Source organism: Tupaia chinensis, unplaced genomic scaffold (assembly GCF_000334495.1).
Source record: "Tupaia chinensis unplaced genomic scaffold, TupChi_1.0 Scaffold000521_1, whole genome shotgun sequence".
In the NCBI taxonomy this organism is placed as follows: domain Eukaryota; kingdom Metazoa; phylum Chordata; class Mammalia; order Scandentia; family Tupaiidae; genus Tupaia; species Tupaia belangeri.
Window position 1 is genome coordinate 324,037 of NW_006160034.1, and position 21,533 is coordinate 345,569.

A 21,533-nucleotide genomic window follows, 5' to 3' on the forward strand; every position below is an offset into this window, starting at 1 on the left:
GTCTGTCTGTCTTTGTCTTCCTGGCGAGTGCATGCGCCCTATAACAAAACCTCTCAAAGAAAAAAAAAAAAAAGCCATCAAAAATGAAGAGCAAAGAGAAAAATCTGGGGGGGCGGGGGGGAGTGAACAATTTTCAGTGATCTGCAGAATTCTAACAAGAGGTCTAACAAACCTGTAATTGGAGTCCCGGAAAAAAAAATGGGGACGGGGGAAAACAAGAAAATGATATTTGAGAAATAACAAATGAAAGCTCCAAATTTGATGAAAATTATATTATAAACTATGCACAGATACATGAACTCTAATAAACATAAACACAGGATAAACCATACGAGTAACAAAACCTACCTAAATGAAAACCAGACATGAAAACCTGAAAAGCAGCCAGAAGGCTGGAGTTTGATACAAAGAAGCTAAAGAGTCTAAACTTTAATGAATTAGAGTAATTATAAGTCATAAATCTGGATACACTTAATTAGAGGTAGGCTAAGGATCAGATAACAGCAGCCGCTGTGAGCAATGCTCTCTAAAGGGCACTAACATAAACCAGGACACCCAACAGAATGGAGAAAATATTTACTAGTATTCCTCTAATGTACAACAAAGCAGTCTGGTAAGGCACTCGATTTCAAAATAAGTACACAATCCCCATCACCTACTGCAAAGGACTGCCAAACTACATTTAAGGAGAGTAGTTACCATTAACAGCAGACTCCTTTTTGCTTAATGGGTTATTCAAGTTTAAGGGCCGCAGGTAACTCAGATCAATGAAAGAAAAGCTATGGGCTCCTAGCTAACTCTTTCTTGGTCCTTACCTTTTTTTCCCTAATAAATGCTGAATGTATATTTAAAGAATTAACAACTGAGGAAAGACCAAATTATTAGCCTACCTAGAAGACCCATTTCTTAGTCCACACCCATGCCCTAGGCATAGCAAAAATAGCTATATAGACCTTAATGTTATTTTTTTAATTATTTATTTTATTTTATTTATTTATTTATTACTTTTTCACTTTGACCAGAGACAGGGAGGGAGAGAGAAGAAAAGTGAGAAAGCAAGCCATCAGGTCCAGGACTCAAACTGTGGTTGGCCATATGGGAGTCCAGCACCTTAACCACCACACCACCTGCCAGTCCCAACTTTAGTGTTATTTTAATTCCTCTTTCCTCCTCAATTTGAGGTTTACTCCATAAATAATATCAGTTACCTATAAGCTACTAATGCGTTTAGGGAGGAGTTCACTTTCAAATATCAACAAGTGTTAAGATTTTATTTACCCACTGTCCTTTATCTCCTTGAAGTTTACTGAAGAACAGCTTTAGTTCTCGAACTGTCAAATTATAGCTAGCCAGCACGCCCAACATGTCAACTAAAAGATCTGAAACAAAGGAAAACAATAAAATAATTAAGCCACTTCTATTTCTTGAAGATTTAAAATATACAGTATTTATGGTGCCTATTATGGGTTCAGATACTAAAGTTTTGTAGTTGATGCATGCTCTAATAGTTGTTAAATAAATGTTGCTAAATGAAAAAATAAAACAGTTATTTAATCACTGGACTTCATTTCTTGGCATACCTCGTCCTACAGAAAGCAGTCATACCTGCTATCATATTGTCGGCCTGTTCAATCTTCCCAAGCACCTTTTCGACAAGGCCTACTTCCGTGCAGACTTGAAGATTCCGTATGCTTTTCTTGAGGATGGCTGTGAACATGCTCCAGACTTCTGCTTGGCAGGTAACGTCGCATTTTTCCAGGAGCTCTACCATGCAGGTGATACTCTCACCCTCTTGGATAATGAAGTTCATTTCCAAATCAAACTGTCCTCCTACCAGCTTTCAATGGGGAAAAAAAAAAAAAACACATCCAGGGTATTAGTGCTCCTTTGAGATCAGGGTGGCATCTAAACTTTAGATTAGCAACAAACTACTCATACACAGTCTTCCCTACCTACCACAACAATACAAGGCTCATTTTTTTTTTTTTTAGAAACATACAGCCCTGGGGCCAACAGGTAGCATGGCCAATCATGGTTCAAGCCCCAGGCCCAGTGGCTTGAAAATCACATCAGGCGAGTGTATATGCATGCCCAAAATCCCAAGAGGAAAATGGAAGAGAAAGAATTTCAGTATGGCCATCGCCCCTGGGGAGGTTATTTCTCACTCTGCCCCCATCCCCTACGAGAACATACATGCTATGGCAAAACCTTAACTAAAGTAATTAATTAATTAAAGTTCCTAAAGAAATTTTCAAATTTAAATAGCACAAAGTCAAGTAACACTTTCAATATAAAAATTAAAATATTTTTTCAACAAAAACAAATATAGGTTGCCTTAGGTAAATCGCTACCTACTATCCTATTGCTAATAAAAATCGAAATCAGCTCTATAATTGTTTTTTTGTTTTAGAGAGAGAGAGAAAGAGAGATTTTTGCTATAGGATACATGCATTTACTGGAGAGAGACAGAGACAGAAAGAGAGAAATCAACCCGGGAGGGAGGGTGACAATGCCGCATTCCCTTCTCCTCCATTCTTCTCCTGGGATTCTGGGCACGCTCAACATGAGTTTTAAGCCACTGGGTCCAGGACTCGAACCAGAATCGACTACATAGGAGTCCAATGACACAGCCAATACTAGGTTTTCAAAAGATCTGTCGTCGCACACATGATTCACCTATACTTTTTTCTTCTTGAACACTTGTCAGTTTTTCATTATGCATTCCTAAACCAAAGGTAGGTGAGAAGTAGATGAAAATGAACTTTACCAAACACAATGCAAGAGCTCCTAAAAAAATGCAGATACGAGCAAGTATCATCTACTCCAGGAAAGCAGGAAGGTTCGGAACCAGAAATACAAATAAAATGCCTGGCAGACAGAGACTGACACGTGTGCCAAGCTCTGCCAAAAACTGAAAGTGGCATGAGACTGAGGATGGAAATGAACAACACAAGGACCAGGATCTAAACCGAGAGACAAGAACTCCTGGCAAACACGATGCTGAAGACATTTGGTTCTTCTAGGAAAGTTCTGGCAGAGAGTTTAGCGTACAATTCTTTGCATCGTCAGTACCAAGCAGCACAAGGACAGGACAGCCACAGTTTTACTAAAACAGTGCCCTGGGGCGTTTGGGTTGGTTCTCCTAGTTACTAGTCCTGCTATGGCCTGTCCCTGCTCAGTTTCCTAGCCCTCCCAGAAAATCTAATCTAATAACTTACAAAATATTCCACTCTACATAACCTCGCTGCAATAAACTCGATTGTCTGTAAATAAAAACACATAGTCCGAACAAGAGGAGTAGACCCTACAATATAGAACTTCCGTTTTGTGGTTAATTAGTTGCTTGTTTTATGTAGCTTTTTTTAAAAGAGGGTTTTGCCTTAGGGTGCTTGCTGGAGAGAGAGAGAGACAGAGACAGTCAGCGGGGAAAGTGAGAAACCACTCCCCAAGGGGGACCGCCATGCCACAGTCTCTTCTCCTTCATTCTCCTCCCAGGACCTTGGGCATGTATGCGCACATCCCAGGGTGAGTTTCAACCTCTGGGTCTGGGACCCAAACCGCGGTCAGCCAGGTGGGAGGCCAATGACATAACCACTCTGCCATCTGCTGGCCCTTTTTAACATGTTTAGAAGAGTTGCAAACATAGTACAGAGTTCCTGCATACCCTTTGTCCAGCTTCCCCTAACACATATGTGATACTCTGCATAATCATTAATTCCAAGAAATTCAAACTTACAATACTATTAACCAATCTGCGGGTATTCCTCAGATGTCGTCATTTCACACCCTAATGTTCTCTTTCTCATCTAGGATCCAAAACAGCATCCCCTCAGTCTCCTCCAAGTTGAGACAGTTACACAGGCGACTTTTGAGGTTCATGGCTTTGATACTCTTCAATAAAAGCATTTGGGAATTTGCCAGTCGTTTTACAGAATGTCTAGTCTGAATGCCTTTCGATGTCATTCGTGTTTTGGCAAGAACACCACAGAAGGGGTGGGTGTGCCGTTGGTGGCGTATCATTTCAGGTGATATCTGACGGCAAGGTGTCTAGATACTGATGCAGCTGGCTTTGACCACTTGCCGAAAGTTGTACCTGCCAGATTTCTCTCCTTTAAAGTTACTCTTTATCATTCTAAAATTATTTAGCATCTGGAGAATAGTTTCAGATTATCTAAGTATCTTGTTTCTCGTTATGCTTTGAAGCACCCCTTGGTGGCTCTGCAGCTGTTATTCCTGTGATATCTGCTTCCTCTGTGACATCTGGTTTTATATTTCCATCTTACTTTCTACGTTTAACTGAAAAAATAATTTAAAAAAAAAAATCTTCTCGGGAACCAGCAGTTAGCGAAAAAAAGTAGAACACAAAGTGCTTCTCGAAGGTTACATTTATTAAAATCTACCCTAAGCCAATTTCAGCAGTCATTTGTACTTGTATATTTTAATGTCATAGGGGAAAATTTAACATGATAAGACTCTAAAAGCAATTCTTCCTAATTATAGTGTTGAAATATCTCATAGAAGGATATTTAATATAGTCAGTTGACTTGTTCCTTGCTTGTATGTTCCTGGATACTGAAGATATAAATATGTATGTCTTTTTCAAAGTCAAACAATCAAAAGCATTTATTTATTCTTTAGTTATTAGCATATCCCAAAATAGTATAAAGTGGGAACCAGCAGTTAGCGTAATGGCTATGTCGCTGGACTCCCACGTAGTCGACCGCGGTTCACGTCCCTGACCCAGTGGCTTAAAACTCACGCTGGGCGCGAGTGCGTGCGTGTCCAAGATCCCGAGAGGAGAATGGAGGAGAAGGGATTGCGGCGTGACCATCCCCCCTGGGGGGTGACTTCTCACTTTCTGTCTCTATGTTTCTGTCTGTCTGGCGAGTGCACGCGCCCTATAGCGAAAACCTCTCAAAAAAAAAATAAAATAAAATAAAATCTTCTGCACCTCAAAAGCCAGTACCATGCTTGAAGAGGCAAATTGGAATTATATTCATGAAAATTAGCAACAAGACTACGATGTGCTATTACCACTATCACTGAATATTATTCTGAAAACACAGAAGTCACATTTAATCCAAAGAGGGCAGCAGGTATAAATATCAGAAAGGAAGGGTTTAAATTACAATTATTTACAGAATATATGGTAAAACTCAAAATATGTGAAAAATCCGAGGGCTTTAGCTGCGAAATTACGACAGATGAGAGAAGTTGGCAATAAAACTTTTGATTCAGTTAACAACAGGAATCAACCTAAAAACCACGCAGGATAATAGAAACCAGACACAAATAGCTACTACAGTGTAGTCCATTTACAGAAGAAACTGGAAACGTAAAACTTGACAAACAGAAGTCAGATCATTGGCTGCTTAGGGCTGAGGGTCTCCGGGGAATACAGGACAAAGTAATTCTAAATTTCATAGAGAACACTTTCAACAGTAACTAAAACGTCTTCTGAAAAAGATGAGTAATAGGAGAAAGTTAGAACTACTGAATATTAAAACAATACGGTAAGTCATATAAATGAAAAGACTAAAACAGACTGATAAGTCAATGCTTGTGACCAAATTACCCGTGGGCATTTGGTAGAGAAGGGCTCAGTGGTTAAGAGGGTGAACTACAGGGGAAGAGCACTTCTCTCTAGATGGCTTTACATCCAAAGTTCTCATTTCGACTTTGTCACTTAACTGAAAGCATAGCTTTAAAAACAAGTTCTTCACTTTATTATCCCTCAAGTTTTTTTTTGTTTTTTTTTTTTTTGAGAGAGATTTTTGCTATAGGGCACGTGTGCTCATCAGAATGACAGAGAGAGATAGAGAGACAGAAAGCGAGAAATCACCCCCCTGGAGGATGGCCACACCACAATCCCTTCTCCTCCATTCTCTTCTCAGGATCTTGGGCACGCACGCACACGAGCCCAGTGTGAGTTTTAAGCCACCGGGTCCAGGACGCAAGCCATGGTCGGCTACATGGGAGTCCAGTGACATAGCCATTACGCCAACTGCTCATTTCCCACAAGTGTTGTAATGAGGTTATCAACTTCATAAAATAGTGAAGAAGGAGCACTGCCATTAATAAGGTGCTTCTAACAATTCTTGACAGGTACAGTTAACAGTGGTCACTATTATTTTATGATGTAATAATAGAGTGTATTTATGTATCTATACAATGTGTGTGTATATGTGTTCATATATTGTATATATGAGTTAGATGTAATAATAGAGTGTGTATTTGTATATATACACAATGTGTGTATATATGTTTATATATTGTATATATGCAATATATTATATATAATGTAATCATCACATTATTTGTATATTATGGTATGATAAAATTGTCATCTAAATAGAACAAAGATCATTTAATTAAAAATTTGGGGACTGCCGAGAGGAGTGGAGAAGGGACTGTATAATACGTAAAATTCAGCACAGGGCTGGCCCTGTAGCACAGCAGTTAAGTGCTGTGTACTGGGAGGCAAATCCCACGTGACCAGCTGCAGTTGGATCCCAGCCTCAGTGACTTGGGGAACACACTGGGCTGTGCACACGTACCCAGGTTCTGCCGGGAAGGAGAGATGGAGGTGAGGGATGGCAGTGTGATCGTACCCGACGGAGGGATGTGCTCTCTCTCTCTCTCTGGTGAGCACAGCGACCTCTGACAACAGCATCGACAATCAGCACAATGTAATAGCGACGCTATGCAGAGACGTCACCCAAACACTGAACCATTCCCATCGGTGCAGGTACTGAGCAGTAGGAGCACGTGAGGAACCTACCAGAACAGCCCGCCCAGCTGTCAGCGTCTCACACTGACACACTGAGGCACCCTGGCCTTCACAGGACATCCCCTAAGTAAAGTGTCAGATTCCACACCTCTATCTACAACCACCACAAAATATACACCTCTGCTACTTAGTCGATGTATAAACTCTTCACCACACTTTTACTTAATGTCTAATGCAATATATCCAGGCCCAGGGGAAATGGTAGAACAGCGATATATAAGACAAAAAGAGCCTGCCCTTATTTGTGGGAATCGACAGTAAATCTCACGTTGCACAGAGCTTCTTCCTAAGCTACTTATTTAGAAAATACTAGACTTCTGCCTTGCATACTGGAAATCTTTGCCTTGGTGAAATAAAGAACTTAAGAACGAGAGCCAATCAGTCACTTCAGCCCACAAAGTCATTCTGTGTGGATTGAAACTAAATATATAACATAAAATGACAAACTTCTCTTTAATAATTATTTCATTTTATTATTATCTTTTTTTTTTTTAATTTGACCAGAGAGAGACAGAGAAAGAAAGAGAGAAAGAGAGAAAAAGCAAGCCACTAAGTCCAGGGCTTAAACCACTGTCAGCCATGTGGGAGTCTGGCGCGCTAACCACCATTCCACCTGCTGACCCCAACTTCCTCAACAGCTGTAGTATCTAACAGAAAATATAGTAGGGTTTTCAAACAACTTAATTTCTGACACAAACTGTAAGTATAAAATCTCTAGGGCGCACTTTTTCGATATATAAGACATGTTTAAAAACTAAGTTTTAAGGGAACCAGCAGTTAGCGTAATGGCTATGTCGCTGGACTCCCACGTAGTCGACCACGGTTCGCGTCCTGGACCCGGTGGCTTAAAACTCACGCCGGGCACGTGTGCGTGCGTGCCCAAGATCCCAAAAGGAGAATGGAGGAGAAGGGATTGGGGGGTGATTTCTCACTTTCTGTCTCTATGTCTCTCTCTGTCTGTCTGGCAAGCGCATGTGCCCTATAGCAAAAATCTCTCAAAAAAAAAAATTTTTTTTTAAAACTAAGTTTTAACTTCCTTTTCTACTTCCTTTTTCTTCCTTCTTCCTTTTCTAATGAAATGTAATTCTTGTGCATAGTTATGGGGCATGAAAGGATTTTTTCCACACAGGAATATAATGCATAAAATTAAATCAGCGTAATTAGCATATCCATCATCTCAATCATTTTCGTTACGCTGGGTTGGAAACATTCAAAATTCTTTGTTATGTACTGAGATATACAGTAAGTTGTGAAGTCCATTGACCTACTGCATTCTATATAGTATACTGCACGTGGTTTCCACCAAACGTCATCTGTCTGTCTCCCCACTCATGTCCACCAGCAGTGTGACAGGTCACCCTTACCGGCATTTATGGCTGACTCTGTTTACTCAGGAGAAAGCCTCCCTCGGCAGGATCTCACTACACAGTGATCCTCCACCCCATTCCTCGGGCTCCTGGGAGCGTGAACATGTGCCTAGTGTGTTTTCAAGCTGACCCAGGGTCTAAACCCATGTCTGGCCACAGGGCCTCCAGCGCTGTTTCAGTCTGTGGCCAACTGTGCCACCATGCTGAGTGGGCCTACTTTTTGTGTTCCTGACAATGGCCACTCTAAGGGGGTGAGATGTTATCTCGGTGTGGCCCCCAGGGATGCTGAGCCTTTTCTAAGTTTGATACATGAACAGATCTGTTGCTGGAGGGGAAGTGCCACCCTTTCAAGCTGCTCACTTTTCACAAATGAGTCTATAAATTCGGCACAACACCATTAAAGATCCCAATGTGATTTTTTTTTCCCCCCTAGAAACATAACAAAGCGACTCTAATTGCTATCTGGAAATTAAGTATGTGAAACTAGCAAAGGGAAATTCTGCTCGAAAACAATAGTAGAATCATTGAGCAAATGGTAAAACACAATCATAAGAACTGTGCTAGGCCAGCCCCCTAGCCTACTGGGTAAGGGAGCCAGACCACACATAGCCAACCATGGTTCAAATCTCAGCCCAGCTGTTTGTAAGACACTCAGAGTGAAAGTGCATGTGAGTCCAAAATCCCCACAGGATGGAAAATAAAGGGAAGGGGATTGGTGTGGCCATGCCCCATTGGGGGGTGCTTTCTCTCTCTCTGTCTCTGTCTCTCTGTGGCAAGCACACATGCCTTCTGGCAAATAAAATAAAAATAGGGTCAGCTGGTGACATGGTGGCTAAGGTAGCTGGATCCCACATAGCTAACTGGAGGCTCAACTCCCAGACCTTGCAGCTTGAAAAACACATCAGTCATGTGTATGCCTTCCTAAATTCCCAAAAAGACAGAAATGGAGGAGAAGGGATTAAGATATGACCATTCCCCATGGGGCCAAGGGGTGCTAAAATAAATTCCAGATGGGTTAAAACATAAAAAGTTAAACATGAGGCCACAAACATAAGAAATTCACAAAGGAAAAAATAATAATTTATAGAAATAGAACGTATATAAGGATAAATAATTAAGAAATTTTCCATTTGTTGAAAAGAAAGTTTGGGTTGGGTTCTTTGTTTTGTTTTGCTTTGTTTTTTTTTTAAGTTTCCTTCTTTATTTCTTTCATGAGCAAGACAGATAGAGACCCATTAACTCCAACAGAGTCTTGACACCATAATCTACCCACAATTTCAACCAGCCTGTGATCATGAGCAAACATACACCCAGAATACTCGGGGAGTTCTCTGGACTTGAACATAGAACCTTCCCCTCTAGAAGGTTGCCCCACAGAACACTCTGTTTAACCACTGCACCGACTGGCTCTAAAGAAGAAACATTTTAGGAAGAACATCAATAGTCAATTCACAGAAGAAACCCAAGTGACAAACGGAAATAAAAAAATAAATAAATAAAACTTCACTCTTATTAAAGTTACTAATGCTTAGAGCTGGTGAGAATGAGATGAAGCGGGCCTGGTGTTGCATGCATTCCTGGTGAAGTATGCCCAGAGAGCGACACAGCAACACTGAGTATTCAGTGCTACGTCAAGACGTACTGACTAAACCAGGCGGAGACAACCAGCACCAGATACCAAAGACTTACAGAAGTTATAGAAACATCCACATCAGGAAATTCATCCCATGAGCTTTTGGTAAACATACACTTAAATCAATGTAGGCAGTAGAAAGGTCTGGCCCAGAGGTAAGAACATCAATCTTCTTTAGAAGGTCACTGGGAAGGCCCACCCATCCACATGGAAGACAAATGTAAAATTAAGGAATGGCAACATCGTCAGGCATAAGAAAAAGTTCTTATGGGGAAAAAGGAGAAAGACTCAGAAAGGTAGCCAAACAAACAAAAATATGAGGGCCATAAAAAACTAATAATTCTATGCCATCGTACATAATATTATCTAAAATTGGGGGAATAGCTGAACGAGAAAAGGCTTTGTGAAAATCATTTAGAGACAGCAGTAAAGAAGACAAACTCATCAGCAATGTTTTCCAGAGGACAGAAAAACGAAACCTTCTCCGCTGAGTACAACAAGGCACTTCTTAAAAACATACGACATTAATACAAGGCAAACCAACCAACAGATTGGAAACACTTTTACTACTAAGAAAATAAAGTCTAAGAGTGTGAAAATTCCTTCCCGCAAGTATGCCTCCTCTGCATAGATCTGAGTCGAAATCCTTCTCCCAACTAACTTGGGAGACCTTACCTTCACCTTAGCATCACTTACATCCATCTTTCATTTTGATCTGTGTATATCACCATCCGCAACCATCCTTCCAAGAAGCTCTAGAATTAATTCTTGAAAGTAATTTCCAAAAAAGCCCCAAATATTTCACCACCTTTTAAATTGAGTTTATCCTGACAGTGCAGTATCCAGACAGGTGTTTTAAATATGCCTCCATTGCTTTAAATATTATAAAATATGCCTTTCAAGGAGAAAATTGATGGCAGAAATTTGTACATACAAATGGGTGGCATGTTTGATTTACTGTATGTATGCATATCTATTATCCCTAAAAACCATGCACGCGGTCCACAGGATGTCATGTTAACCCTTTCTAAAAGTTATTTGAAGCTGATCAACCTTCAAAACACAAATTTGTTTCCAATGACAGGGATCATAATCCAGGCCCGGGCATTGGCTAGTTATTATCTGAGCTGTAGTAATGGCTGTGCACTACAAAATGTAATCTTCCCGAATGTCACAGTAAGTTATGAATATCTGAGCAGCCTAATGTACTTTACTAGCCATGAAATGTGAAAATGTAATCTTATTACCTTTTTTATGGTTGTATTTTTTTGAATAATGTAGGCTGGAAACTGATGTATAGTCTTTTCCTGCATTTTAGCATGATTTGGTCCCCTTTGCTAGAGAGAACATTTTTCAAAACTCTCCCTTTCCACATATTTTAGTCTTGGCCTGAACTTCATAAACAATTTTTATAGCAACCTTCAGGGTGGCATAACATGCTTTCTGTAGGTTATAGTTTAATACACAGATTATAGAAATTTTAAGGCATCCTCTTCCGAAATTCAGAGAAACCTTTATAAGTGTGCATGAGGACTTTAATTGGGTGTGATGATAATTTTTCTCCTAGATAGTTATATTAATAAAAGGCTGTAAGGTGAAAATAGTCACTAACCTACATCACCTGTATTTTCAAAAACCAAGCAAGGAATGCAGACCAAAAATAATTATCTTTTCTTCAAAAGATTTATAAAACTACAAAGACTGCAGCTCAGAGAAAATCCTAATACTTCAAAGAAAAGATGTTTTCCCTGGACCACTCACTGGGAACATGCTGACTTTTCCTCAAAAACAAGGAAGAGGTGACACGTGGTAGAAAAATAAGAGATGGGGTACAATCACAGCTTCTGCCTCTAACTATACTCTTTTATTTCTTAGGACCTATCTATTATGAAAAGTGTGCTTATCACCTGTCTGAAAATATCTAAATCACCTTTTTCTTTTCTTTTCTTTAGAGAGAGATTTTTTTTGGGGGGGAGGGTTTTGCCATAGGGCGCGTGAGCTCGCCAGAAAGACAGAGAAAGACAGAGAGTAGGAAAGTGAGAAATCACCCCCCGGGGGGATGGCCATGCCACAATCCCTTTTCCTCCATTCTGCTCTCCCGGGTCTGGGACTCGAACCGCTGTCGGCCACATGGGAGTTCAGCAATATAGCCATTACGCTAACTACTGGTCCCTTCTAGGGAGAGATTTTTGCTATAAAGCATGTGCACTCACTGGAGAGACAGAGACCCACCCCACCTCACCCCAACCCTCAGGGAGGATGGCCATGCCACAGTGCCTTCTCCTCCATTCTCCTCTTGGGATTTTGGACACATACGCGCAATTGCCTGATGTGAGTTTAAGCCACCAGGTCCGAGCCTTGAACCGCAGTTTGCCATATGGAGTCCAGCTATGTAATGACTATACCATCTGCTGGTCCCCAGTTACTTTTTTTTTCTTGACTCATCTATTAGTATTTATAAAAGGAACTGAAAGGGGGCAGTAGGTGACATGATGGTTAAGGTTCTGGACTCCCACATGGCCAACCATGGTTCTAGTCCTGGACCTGGCGGCTTGAGAATCATGCTGGGCATGTGTGCATGTGTGCCCAAAATCCCAGGAGGAGAATGGAGGAGAAGGTTTGGAGCATGACCATTCCCCTGGGAGGCAACTGCTCACTTTCCCTCTCACTGTCTCTCTGTCTCTCTCTGGCGAGGACATATGCCCTATGGTAAAAACCTTTTAAAAAAGGGAGTTCAGGGCAACAGATGGCGTGGTGGTTAAGGCACTGGATGCTCCATGTGGCTGACCACAGACGCAGTTCTGGACCTTGTGGCTTGCTTTCTCCCTTTCTGCCTCTCTCTCTTTCTCTCTGTCTCTCAATTTACATTTTTCTTTTTCTTCCATGATAACAGGGTTTCTAGGTTGTCACACAGAATTCAGAAAAAAGCTACTTCCTAGTTGTTCCTGAAGTTACCAGTCATGTGACCAAGGTCTGACCAGCAGACGACAATGACATAGGCAACTTCTGGGTATTACTTGTTTGTGGTTGTTACTGTTTAAAGGTTTTTGCTATCAGGGTGTATGCACTGTCAGAGGGAGACAGAGAGAGGGAAAGTGAGAAATCACCCCCCAGGGAGGATGGCCACACCACAATCCCTTCTCCTCCTTTCTCCTCCTGGGATTTTGGGCACGCATGCATATGCATCCAATGTGATTTTCAAACTGCCAGGTCTGGGATTCCGGAGTGTGGTCAGCCACGTGGGAGTCTAACACCTTAACCAATACACCAGATGTTAGCCAAGCTGAAGGACAAAAACACTCCTACCTTGCTGAAAGCAATGTCTTGCTTTGGTTTGTTGGCCTCTCTGTTTTACCATCTGAAAACCTATCGTCAGACTATTTCTTTTATTCACACACATACATGCATACACACACTTACACATACATGCACACACTCACACAAACACACACAAAGAGATGCTATTAGACGCATTTTCTCAAAAATGGATTGAAAAGTTACCTGACTGTCTCAAGTGGCCTATCCCTATTCCCACCACTTATACTCTCCACAGTGTCTGTTTTGACCTATTTCTTCTTAAAGACAGAGACTCGTTCTGTCGGGATCCTCCACCTCAGCCTCCTGGCAGGGACTACAAATGCACACCCCCTTACCTGCCTCTTACCAGGTTCTTGCTGTGCTGTGACCCTCCTGCCTTAGACTCCCTGAACTGCTGGGATTTCAGGAACATGCTACTGTGCCTGGCCTTTAGGTTGGAACGGGACTTGAACTCAGGCCTCCCACGAGATCCCAGCCTGCTGAGCACAGCATATGCACAGCATATGCCACCGTAGCTGGGCATGTGAACTACTCTTGGTGTGCACTCACCAGAGAGACAGAGACTGATAAACAGAAAGTGGGAAATCACTGCCAAGGGGGTGGCCATGCCGCAATCACATCTCCTCCATTCTCCTTTTGGAATCTTGGGTATGCACACACACATGCCCATAGCCAACAGCAGTTTGAGTCCCAGGCCCAGTGGCTTGCTTTCTTGCTATCTCTCTCTCTCTCTCTCTCTTTCTTTCTCTCTCTCATCAAATTTAAAAATAGTAACAACAACAAATAGAATTAAATAAATGAATAATTCTTTTTAAAAAAGAATAAGAAATTTTTAAAGCACAATGGTATATCTATAAAACCAGTATTAATCACAACAAAAATGTCCGAGAAATAATGGAGTAAACAATGCTAAAGAAATATTTATGAATATAAAAGAAATAGCAAAAAGAAGTCTAAACATATGCAAGGATATGTTATATAATAAACATATTATTTCAAAATGACAGAGATAAGATGACATTGAAAAAACTGGGTATCACGTAGAAAAATGCAGTTTGGGAATAGATATTACATCTTCAATTCTACATGGAACAAAATTTCAATTCAAAAACCTGAAGCCAAAAAGTATAAAAAGGAAATATAAAAATTATTTTTGAAATAAAAGTGAGAAAAACCCTAAGTATGATTTATTATCCAGATGTAAAATTTTAAAAGACTGAAAAACTGAACTACATTAAAAACTCAAACACTTTAAATATCACACACTGGAGGTTTTATTTAATGTAATAAAACAAGAACAAGAAATAAAAGGCATACTTATTTGGAAGGAAGAACTAATACAGTCTTTGTTTGCTTATGACAGGATTATATAGAAAGTCCAAAGGTATTAAAAAAAACTTTCTAAAACTAATACGTGATTATAGCAAGTGTGTAAGATACAAGGTTATATGCAGAGCCAGTGGATTTTTTCACATACCAGTAATGAATAAGTGAAATGAAATTAAAAAATACAATACCATTCACATTAGCACACCCAAAACTGAAACGCTTAGATATAAATTTAACAAAACATTTACAAGGTCTTTATGAGGAAAACTAAAAAGACCCTGGTGAAAGAAATCAAAGAAGAACTAAATAAATGGAGAGGTGTTCTATGTTCATGGATAAAAGACTCCATATTACCAACATATCATTTATTCCCAAATTGATCTATAAATTCAGTGCAATTTCAATCAAACTCTCAGTAATTTACCTTATGGACATGAACAAACTGATTCTAAAGTTTATGTGAAGAGACAGAAGACCAAGAATAGTGAACATAATATTGAAGAAGAACAAAATGTAAGGAATGACATATGTCCTACCAATAGTGAATTAGATATATCATTTTTATATACTTTTTTAAACTTCTAATGTACTAGAAAAGAAAAGGAATCTACTCTCATTTGTTTGTTGTACCTTTGCTAAGATGATTGTTGTACTTTTCCTATGATGATCCTTGGAATATATAACAAGTTAAGATATACTATTATTTTCCAAAGTAAAAAATTAAAAGATGAACAGAAAATTGCAATGCTTATCTTTGTATACTTTAAACTGTAATCACAAATACACTTGGAAGACTAAAAGAAATAGAATTATATCATCATCTTACAATGAGACTTGCTTGGCCTTGGAAACCATCTATAATAATAAAAATTATGGGCCCAGCAGGTGGAGTAATGGTTATGTCGCTGGACACCCACGTAGTCAGCGATGGTTCGAGTCCTAGACTGAGTGGCATGAAACACATGGAGCACATGTGCATGCATCCCCAAAATTCCGAGAGGAGAAGGAAGAAGAAAGGATTGTGGTATGGCCATATCCCTAGGGGTGACTTCTCACTTTCTGTCTCTCTCTCTCTCTATTTCTCTGGAGAGTGCACATGCCCTATAACAAAAATCTCTCCTAAAAATAATAGTAATAATAAGACTTTATACAGTAATAAAATTCCATTTATGTAGTTAAAGGGATTAAAGAAACTCCTATGGACGACAATTATAATATCCTGTCAATCATTAACATTATGAACCAAAAAAATTTCCTTTGAAGTTTTTGTCCTCCTTCTTCTACTCACTGTATTCTGGGTATCTCACTATCCATTTGAATGCCCAGACACACAGAAATTTCAGTAATATAACCAGTAAATGAACATTCACATAAAAGTTCATTTGTACAACCAATCAGCATAAGAAATCTGTAAGGCACAGATCAATCTCCTCCCACATCTATTTGATAGAGAAGTGAGACCAAAACTGTGTTTATTCACACTCAAGACCATCCGATTCATAATCTCATGCTTCCTTAGAGCTTCATTAATTATCTCATGTCTAAGGTAGGCTTTTTTTTTGTTTGTTTCTTTAAATAGTGAGCTAAAAAAGTATTGGAAAAATTTGTGAACTTCACTGCCTGCAAAAAAATAAGTAAAAATGCAGGACCAGAAGGTGGCACAGCAATAAAATGTAGTACTTCCCCACAAGGGAAGGTTCCTGCTTCTAGTCCAGAGACCTCCCCGAGTATACCAGCTACACACCTGCCCGTTCTCCTGGGCTGACTGAAAACTGGGAGTGAACCCTGGCAATAGGACCCTGTGGTGGTGGTGGTGGCGAGAAAGGGGGTGCTGTGTTTTATGTGTGTGTCTGTCTCTTTTGTTCATGAAAGAAATAAATAAATTTTTAAAAAGAAAGAAAATAGGAACCAGCAGATGGTGTAACGGTTACTTCGCTAGACTTCCATGTAGTCAACTGTGGTTTGAATCCTGGAAGTACTGGCTTAAAATTCACACTGGGTGCTTGTGTGTGAGTGCCCAAGATCCTGAGAGGAGAAGGGAGGAGACAGGATTGTGGCATGGCCATCCCCCCTTAGGGGTGATTTCTCACTTTCTGTCAGTCTCTGTCTCTCTGGAGAATACATGTGCCCTATAACAAAATCTCTGTTTAAAAAAATTAAGAAGGAAAATAATAAAGAGGTATATCATACCAATAGTGAATTAGAGATACCATTTTTATATACTTTTTTAAACCTCAGATGTAAAAAAAAAAAAAAAAATAGAAATCCACTCTCATGTGTTTGTTGTACCTTCCCTAAGAATTAGATATTTGGGGGGGTGGAAGGTGGAAAAGGTGCCGGACTACCCCATAGCCAACAGAGCAGTTTGAGTCCCAGACCTGGTGGCTTGCTTTCTTGTAATCCTTTCTCTCTCTCCCTCCCTCCCTCCTTCCCTCCCTCCTTCTCTCTCTCTCTCTTTCTCTCTCTCTGGACAAATTAAAAAAATGATAATAAGAACCAATGGAATTAAATAAATAAATTATTATTTTTTTTAAAAAAGAATTAGAAATCTTTAAAGTACAATGGTATGTCTATAAAACCATGACAAAAATGTCTGAAAAATAATGGAGTAAACAGTGCTAAAGAAATATTTATGCAAGAGAATTATCAGAGCTTTAATATGCTTTCCCGCATTATATATCTCAAAAGCAATTTGTATAACCAATGCATAAACTTCCCAAAACATTTAACAATGGCATCTTATTTTCTCTCCCCCTCCCCTCTCTCTCTCTTTCTTTCTTTCAGGAGATAGTCACAGGAATAGCATTCTCCAACAACCTTTTTAAGAAACACTAGATAAAATGATTTATTTATGTCCCTGAAGCTTACTACTATGGATACATATCACACAATCAACTATGTTTTAGGGACACATTTCACAGACCTTTCAAATACTTCAGGTAAATGGTAAATGGTTTGAAGCAACTAATTTGTTTTTGATAGGTTTCTTTTTATGATGTATTGAAGATAATAACTAAAGAAAAATGCATCTTAACACTGCTTAGAAAAAAGAAAACACAAACAGTCAAAACCAGCCAACTCCTTATTCCCTCCTGAGCAACTGAGTCTGAAAGCCAAGCAAGAAGGATGTCCTCCCACATTAAATCTGTGTGCCACCAGAACTAGTGAGTGACTTACAAGGTGAGGTCATTAGAGCTTACGGCTCCTGGTATGTCATTATGAAGAAAATCAGCCACTACAAATTGAGGACACTCCAACAGCTCTGTGACAGGCGCACTCGGAGAAAACCTAAGGCCTCCTACCGGAAGCCAGCACCAGTCTGCCAGGCACCTGAGCACCCTCAAGCAGTCCGTCAGCTCAGGTAAGCCTTCAGACAACTGCAAACCCACACACACACACCCTTGAATGCAACCTCGCGACAGACCCTGAGCCAAAGCTGCCGAGGCCACCTGCTCCTGAATCCTGACCCACAGACACTATCAGCTGGGATGTTTATTACTGTTTTAGGATGTGAGCTTTGGGGGTAATGTATTTCACGGAAACAGCCAGTCAGTACAGTTAACGAATCAACCAGCTGTTAGGAAAACTTTACTTTTTTAAAATATGACTCAAAATTGTGCATTTAACATAAGTAACTACATTTTGAGCCTTAGAAAAATTCTTTTTATCACTAAGTGATAAGCAAACTCAATTAAATTGAATACATATAATAGCAGTAAAAAAAAAAATTAATAATGATTCTTGCTCCACAAACTGTTAAGTACCTCTGGGTGAACAATCATAGCTGATTGTTTTCTAAATAATAACCTATTTCAAGAATGTCCATTTTAATGAGATAGATGATAGAATATTACTAAGTTTTCATGCACAGAGATACCAGTGGAAGTTCTAGAATCAAGAGTAAAGGCGGGCGTGGTGGCGCCCGCCCTATGGCAAAAACCTATGGAGGCTGGAGGACTGCGGCATCGAGTCTATCTCTCTGTCTCTCTCAATGAGCAAGACTGTGGCCAGCAGGTGGCGTGGTGATTGAGGGTGCTGGACTCCCACATGGCTGACAATGGTTCAAGTCTTGGACCTGGCGGCTTGCTATCTCACTTTCTCACTCTCTCACTCACTTTGTTCCTCTCTGGTCAAATTAAATAAATAAATAAATAAAGTTAAAGAAAGTAATTATTAAAAAAAAAAAAAGAGTAAAGATTTTAGGTATTAAATTTATTCTAATGAGATGATGCAAACTCTTATAAATAACAGGCTGACGTTAAAGTCTAATAACAAGTAAGAATGAATATACCTTAAAATCTATGATTATAGTGAGAATGTATAATACATAACAAGTAAAAGAACAAATATAACACAATATATTAAATCTCTACTAAAAATATTTGAAGAATAAAGTAGCTCCACTTACAGGGTTTATGATTATTTGAGAGCTAATCAGAAAATAGTTCCTATTTCAAACAATTTTAGGCTAAAATGTTTAAATATATACCAACACCCCCCGCTAAGAACATAAGATTTAAGATAATTTAGCTGAGGGAATTTTGGTTTCAAACATGTAAGAAATGAGAATATTGAGAATATGAAGACAAAACAAAAAAGAAAATACTAATTTAAAAAAGCAGTCAGTACAGCAAGAGGATCATTCTGACAAAAATAAGATAAAACTGAAATTGAGAGAAAGGTATAGACAGTCTTGAAAATCATACGCTACGCTTGTGTGATGGGAAGAAGGCACATGAAAAATTCCAAGGAAGAGTGTGCCCTTGGACACTCGGGCATGAAGTCATAGTCCATAGTCCTGGATATGGAAAAGTTCTCTGTTTTCTCCATCTCAGTCATCTAAGTCATCCTGAAAGATGGGAAGCATTGAGAACTCAAGAAAAGAAAGGCAGGACTTACTGATCCAAATGCTTATAAAAACACCTACAAAGTCACACACAAAAAATAAAAATAAAGACATCAACAGCAGCACTTTTGTAAAACTGAAAGACTGGAAGTAGTCTAAATATGCAGTCATAAAGAAGTATATGGGGTCAGCAGGTGGCGTAGCAGTTAAGGCACTGGACACCCAAGTGGCCAACTGTGGTTTGAGCCCAGGCCAGGCAGCTTGAAAATCACACTGGGCCTGTGCATGCATGCCCAAAAATCCTGAGAGGAGAATGGAAGAGAAGGGATTATGGTGTGGCCATCCTCCCATAAGGTGATTTCTCATTTACCCTCTCTCTGTCTCTCCAGTAACTGCATACCTGCTAGGGCAAAAACCTAAAACAAAAAGGGTATATAAACTCTGAGGCATCTATATAATGAAATATCATGTAGCTTTTATGAAGCTATAACTCTCAGCTATCTGTCATGGTGTGGTGGCAACACAATACCCCGAGATGCCCAAGCCACATGAGGAGGTCCCAGGTTTGGTCCCTGAGGTTTCCCTGTGACATGTCACACACGTGTGCAGCCGTGATCCTAGCTGGCTGGTGTTAGGCATGGATCACAACACGAAGCCCTGTTGGGATGTATCTCTGTCTCTGCCTCTCTATTTCTCTCATTAAACAAATAAATGAATTTTTAAAAAAAGAATATGGGGGAGGGGTCAATAGGCGGTGTAGTGGTTAAAGCACTGGACTCCCACATGGCCGATTGTAGTTCAAGTCCTGGATCCAGTGGCTCAAAAATCAAGCCAGGTGTGTATGTGTACATGCCCAAAATCCTGAGAGGGGAATGGAAGATAAGAGATTGCAGAGTGGCCATCACCCCTGGGAAGTGATTTCTCACTTTCCCTCTCTCTGTCTCTGCTTGTCTCTCTCCAATAACATATAATTATAAATAATATGTTGTATATAATATTAATATAATATTTTATGTATTATATATATGTATATCATACATATATATAGGCCAGCAGGTGGAGTGGAGGTTAAAGCAGCTGGATCCCACATGGCCAACCATGTGGTTTGAGTCTGGACCTGGCAGCTTAAAAAACACACCAGGAACATGTGCATGCGTGTTCAAAAATCCTCAGAAAAGAAGAGACTACAGTGTGGCCATCCTCCCTAAGGAATGATTTCTCACTTCCTCTCTTTCGCTCTCTCTCTGGCAAACACTACGGCAATAAATAAATAAACAAACATACATGCATGCATTCAGGTATGTCAAAATGTTCAAACCCACTAATAATTTTTTTTTAATTTGCAGGACAGTAGGTATAGTATGAATGCATTTCTTTAAAAGCTAAAAAATAGTGCTTCTTAGTTTGTATGTTATCCACCGGGGGGAAAAAAAAAATCAACTTGTATGAATTCCTATTAACAGTGAGGAGAAGAGAACTCCTAGGCAGCAAGTGATATAAAATTAAAATTAGGTATACAGAGGCCAGCAGACGGCGTGTGGTTAAGGCGCTGGACTCCAACATGGCTGACCACTATTCAAGTCCTGACCTGGCAGCTTGCTTTCTCACTTTCTCTCCCTCTCTTCCTCTCTCTCTATTTCTCTCTGTGTGTCTCTGTCTCTCGCTGATGAGTTACATGCCCTGCAGCAAATTTTTTAAAATTATACTAATGGTTAATAAAATTAAATAAATAATCCTTTTTAAAAATAGGTATACAGGAGCCAAAACTGGGCATTCTGTGAGGCTAACCCACATGGGAAGCTTCCAGGTTCAGAAAGGGAGTCCTGCCTGAGTGCGTGTGCCCAGGACTTGAGGCTGGCTGGCTCTGAGGAGGGGCCACAGCCCCTAGACCCTGTAGGAGGTACTACTCTCACTCCTCACTCACTCATGGAAGAAATAAATAACCTGTTAAAAAAGATTAAATATACAGGCATCGGATCCCGACTTCACTGGCAACAAAGAGAACAGCAGTCACAGCAGAGGCAGAACTATTACTACACGCTCTGTAAGGTGTCTCCACTGGACTCCTATCGCCTTTTCTGCATCACTCCCTTTGCTAGCAACCCTTCTCTCCTAGTCCCGGATGGTCAGAAAGCTTACTGTCTCCTCTGGATGCCCAGATGTTTTCCTCCAAGACCATAGCCCCTCCCAGATCTACTCTCTAAAGTGCCCCAAGTTAAAATATTCTCTCATATTTCAGTGTCTTCAAAC

The 21,533-nt window shown here is 39.9% G+C and overlaps 1 protein-coding gene across 1 annotated transcript in view; it reads right to left on the reverse strand.

Moving 5' to 3' along the window:
* The window catches only part of LOC102501723 (lipopolysaccharide-responsive and beige-like anchor protein), a gene marked incomplete at its 3' end in the record, with an annotated part of 350,771 nt that overhangs the window by 248,511 nt on the left and 80,727 nt on the right, over window positions 1–21,533 (reverse strand). The window contains 2 exon segments of the mRNA XM_027775072.1: window positions 1,279–1,379; window positions 1,606–1,837. Coding sequence (XP_027630873.1) covers window positions 1,279–1,379; window positions 1,606–1,837 — 333 coding nt within the window.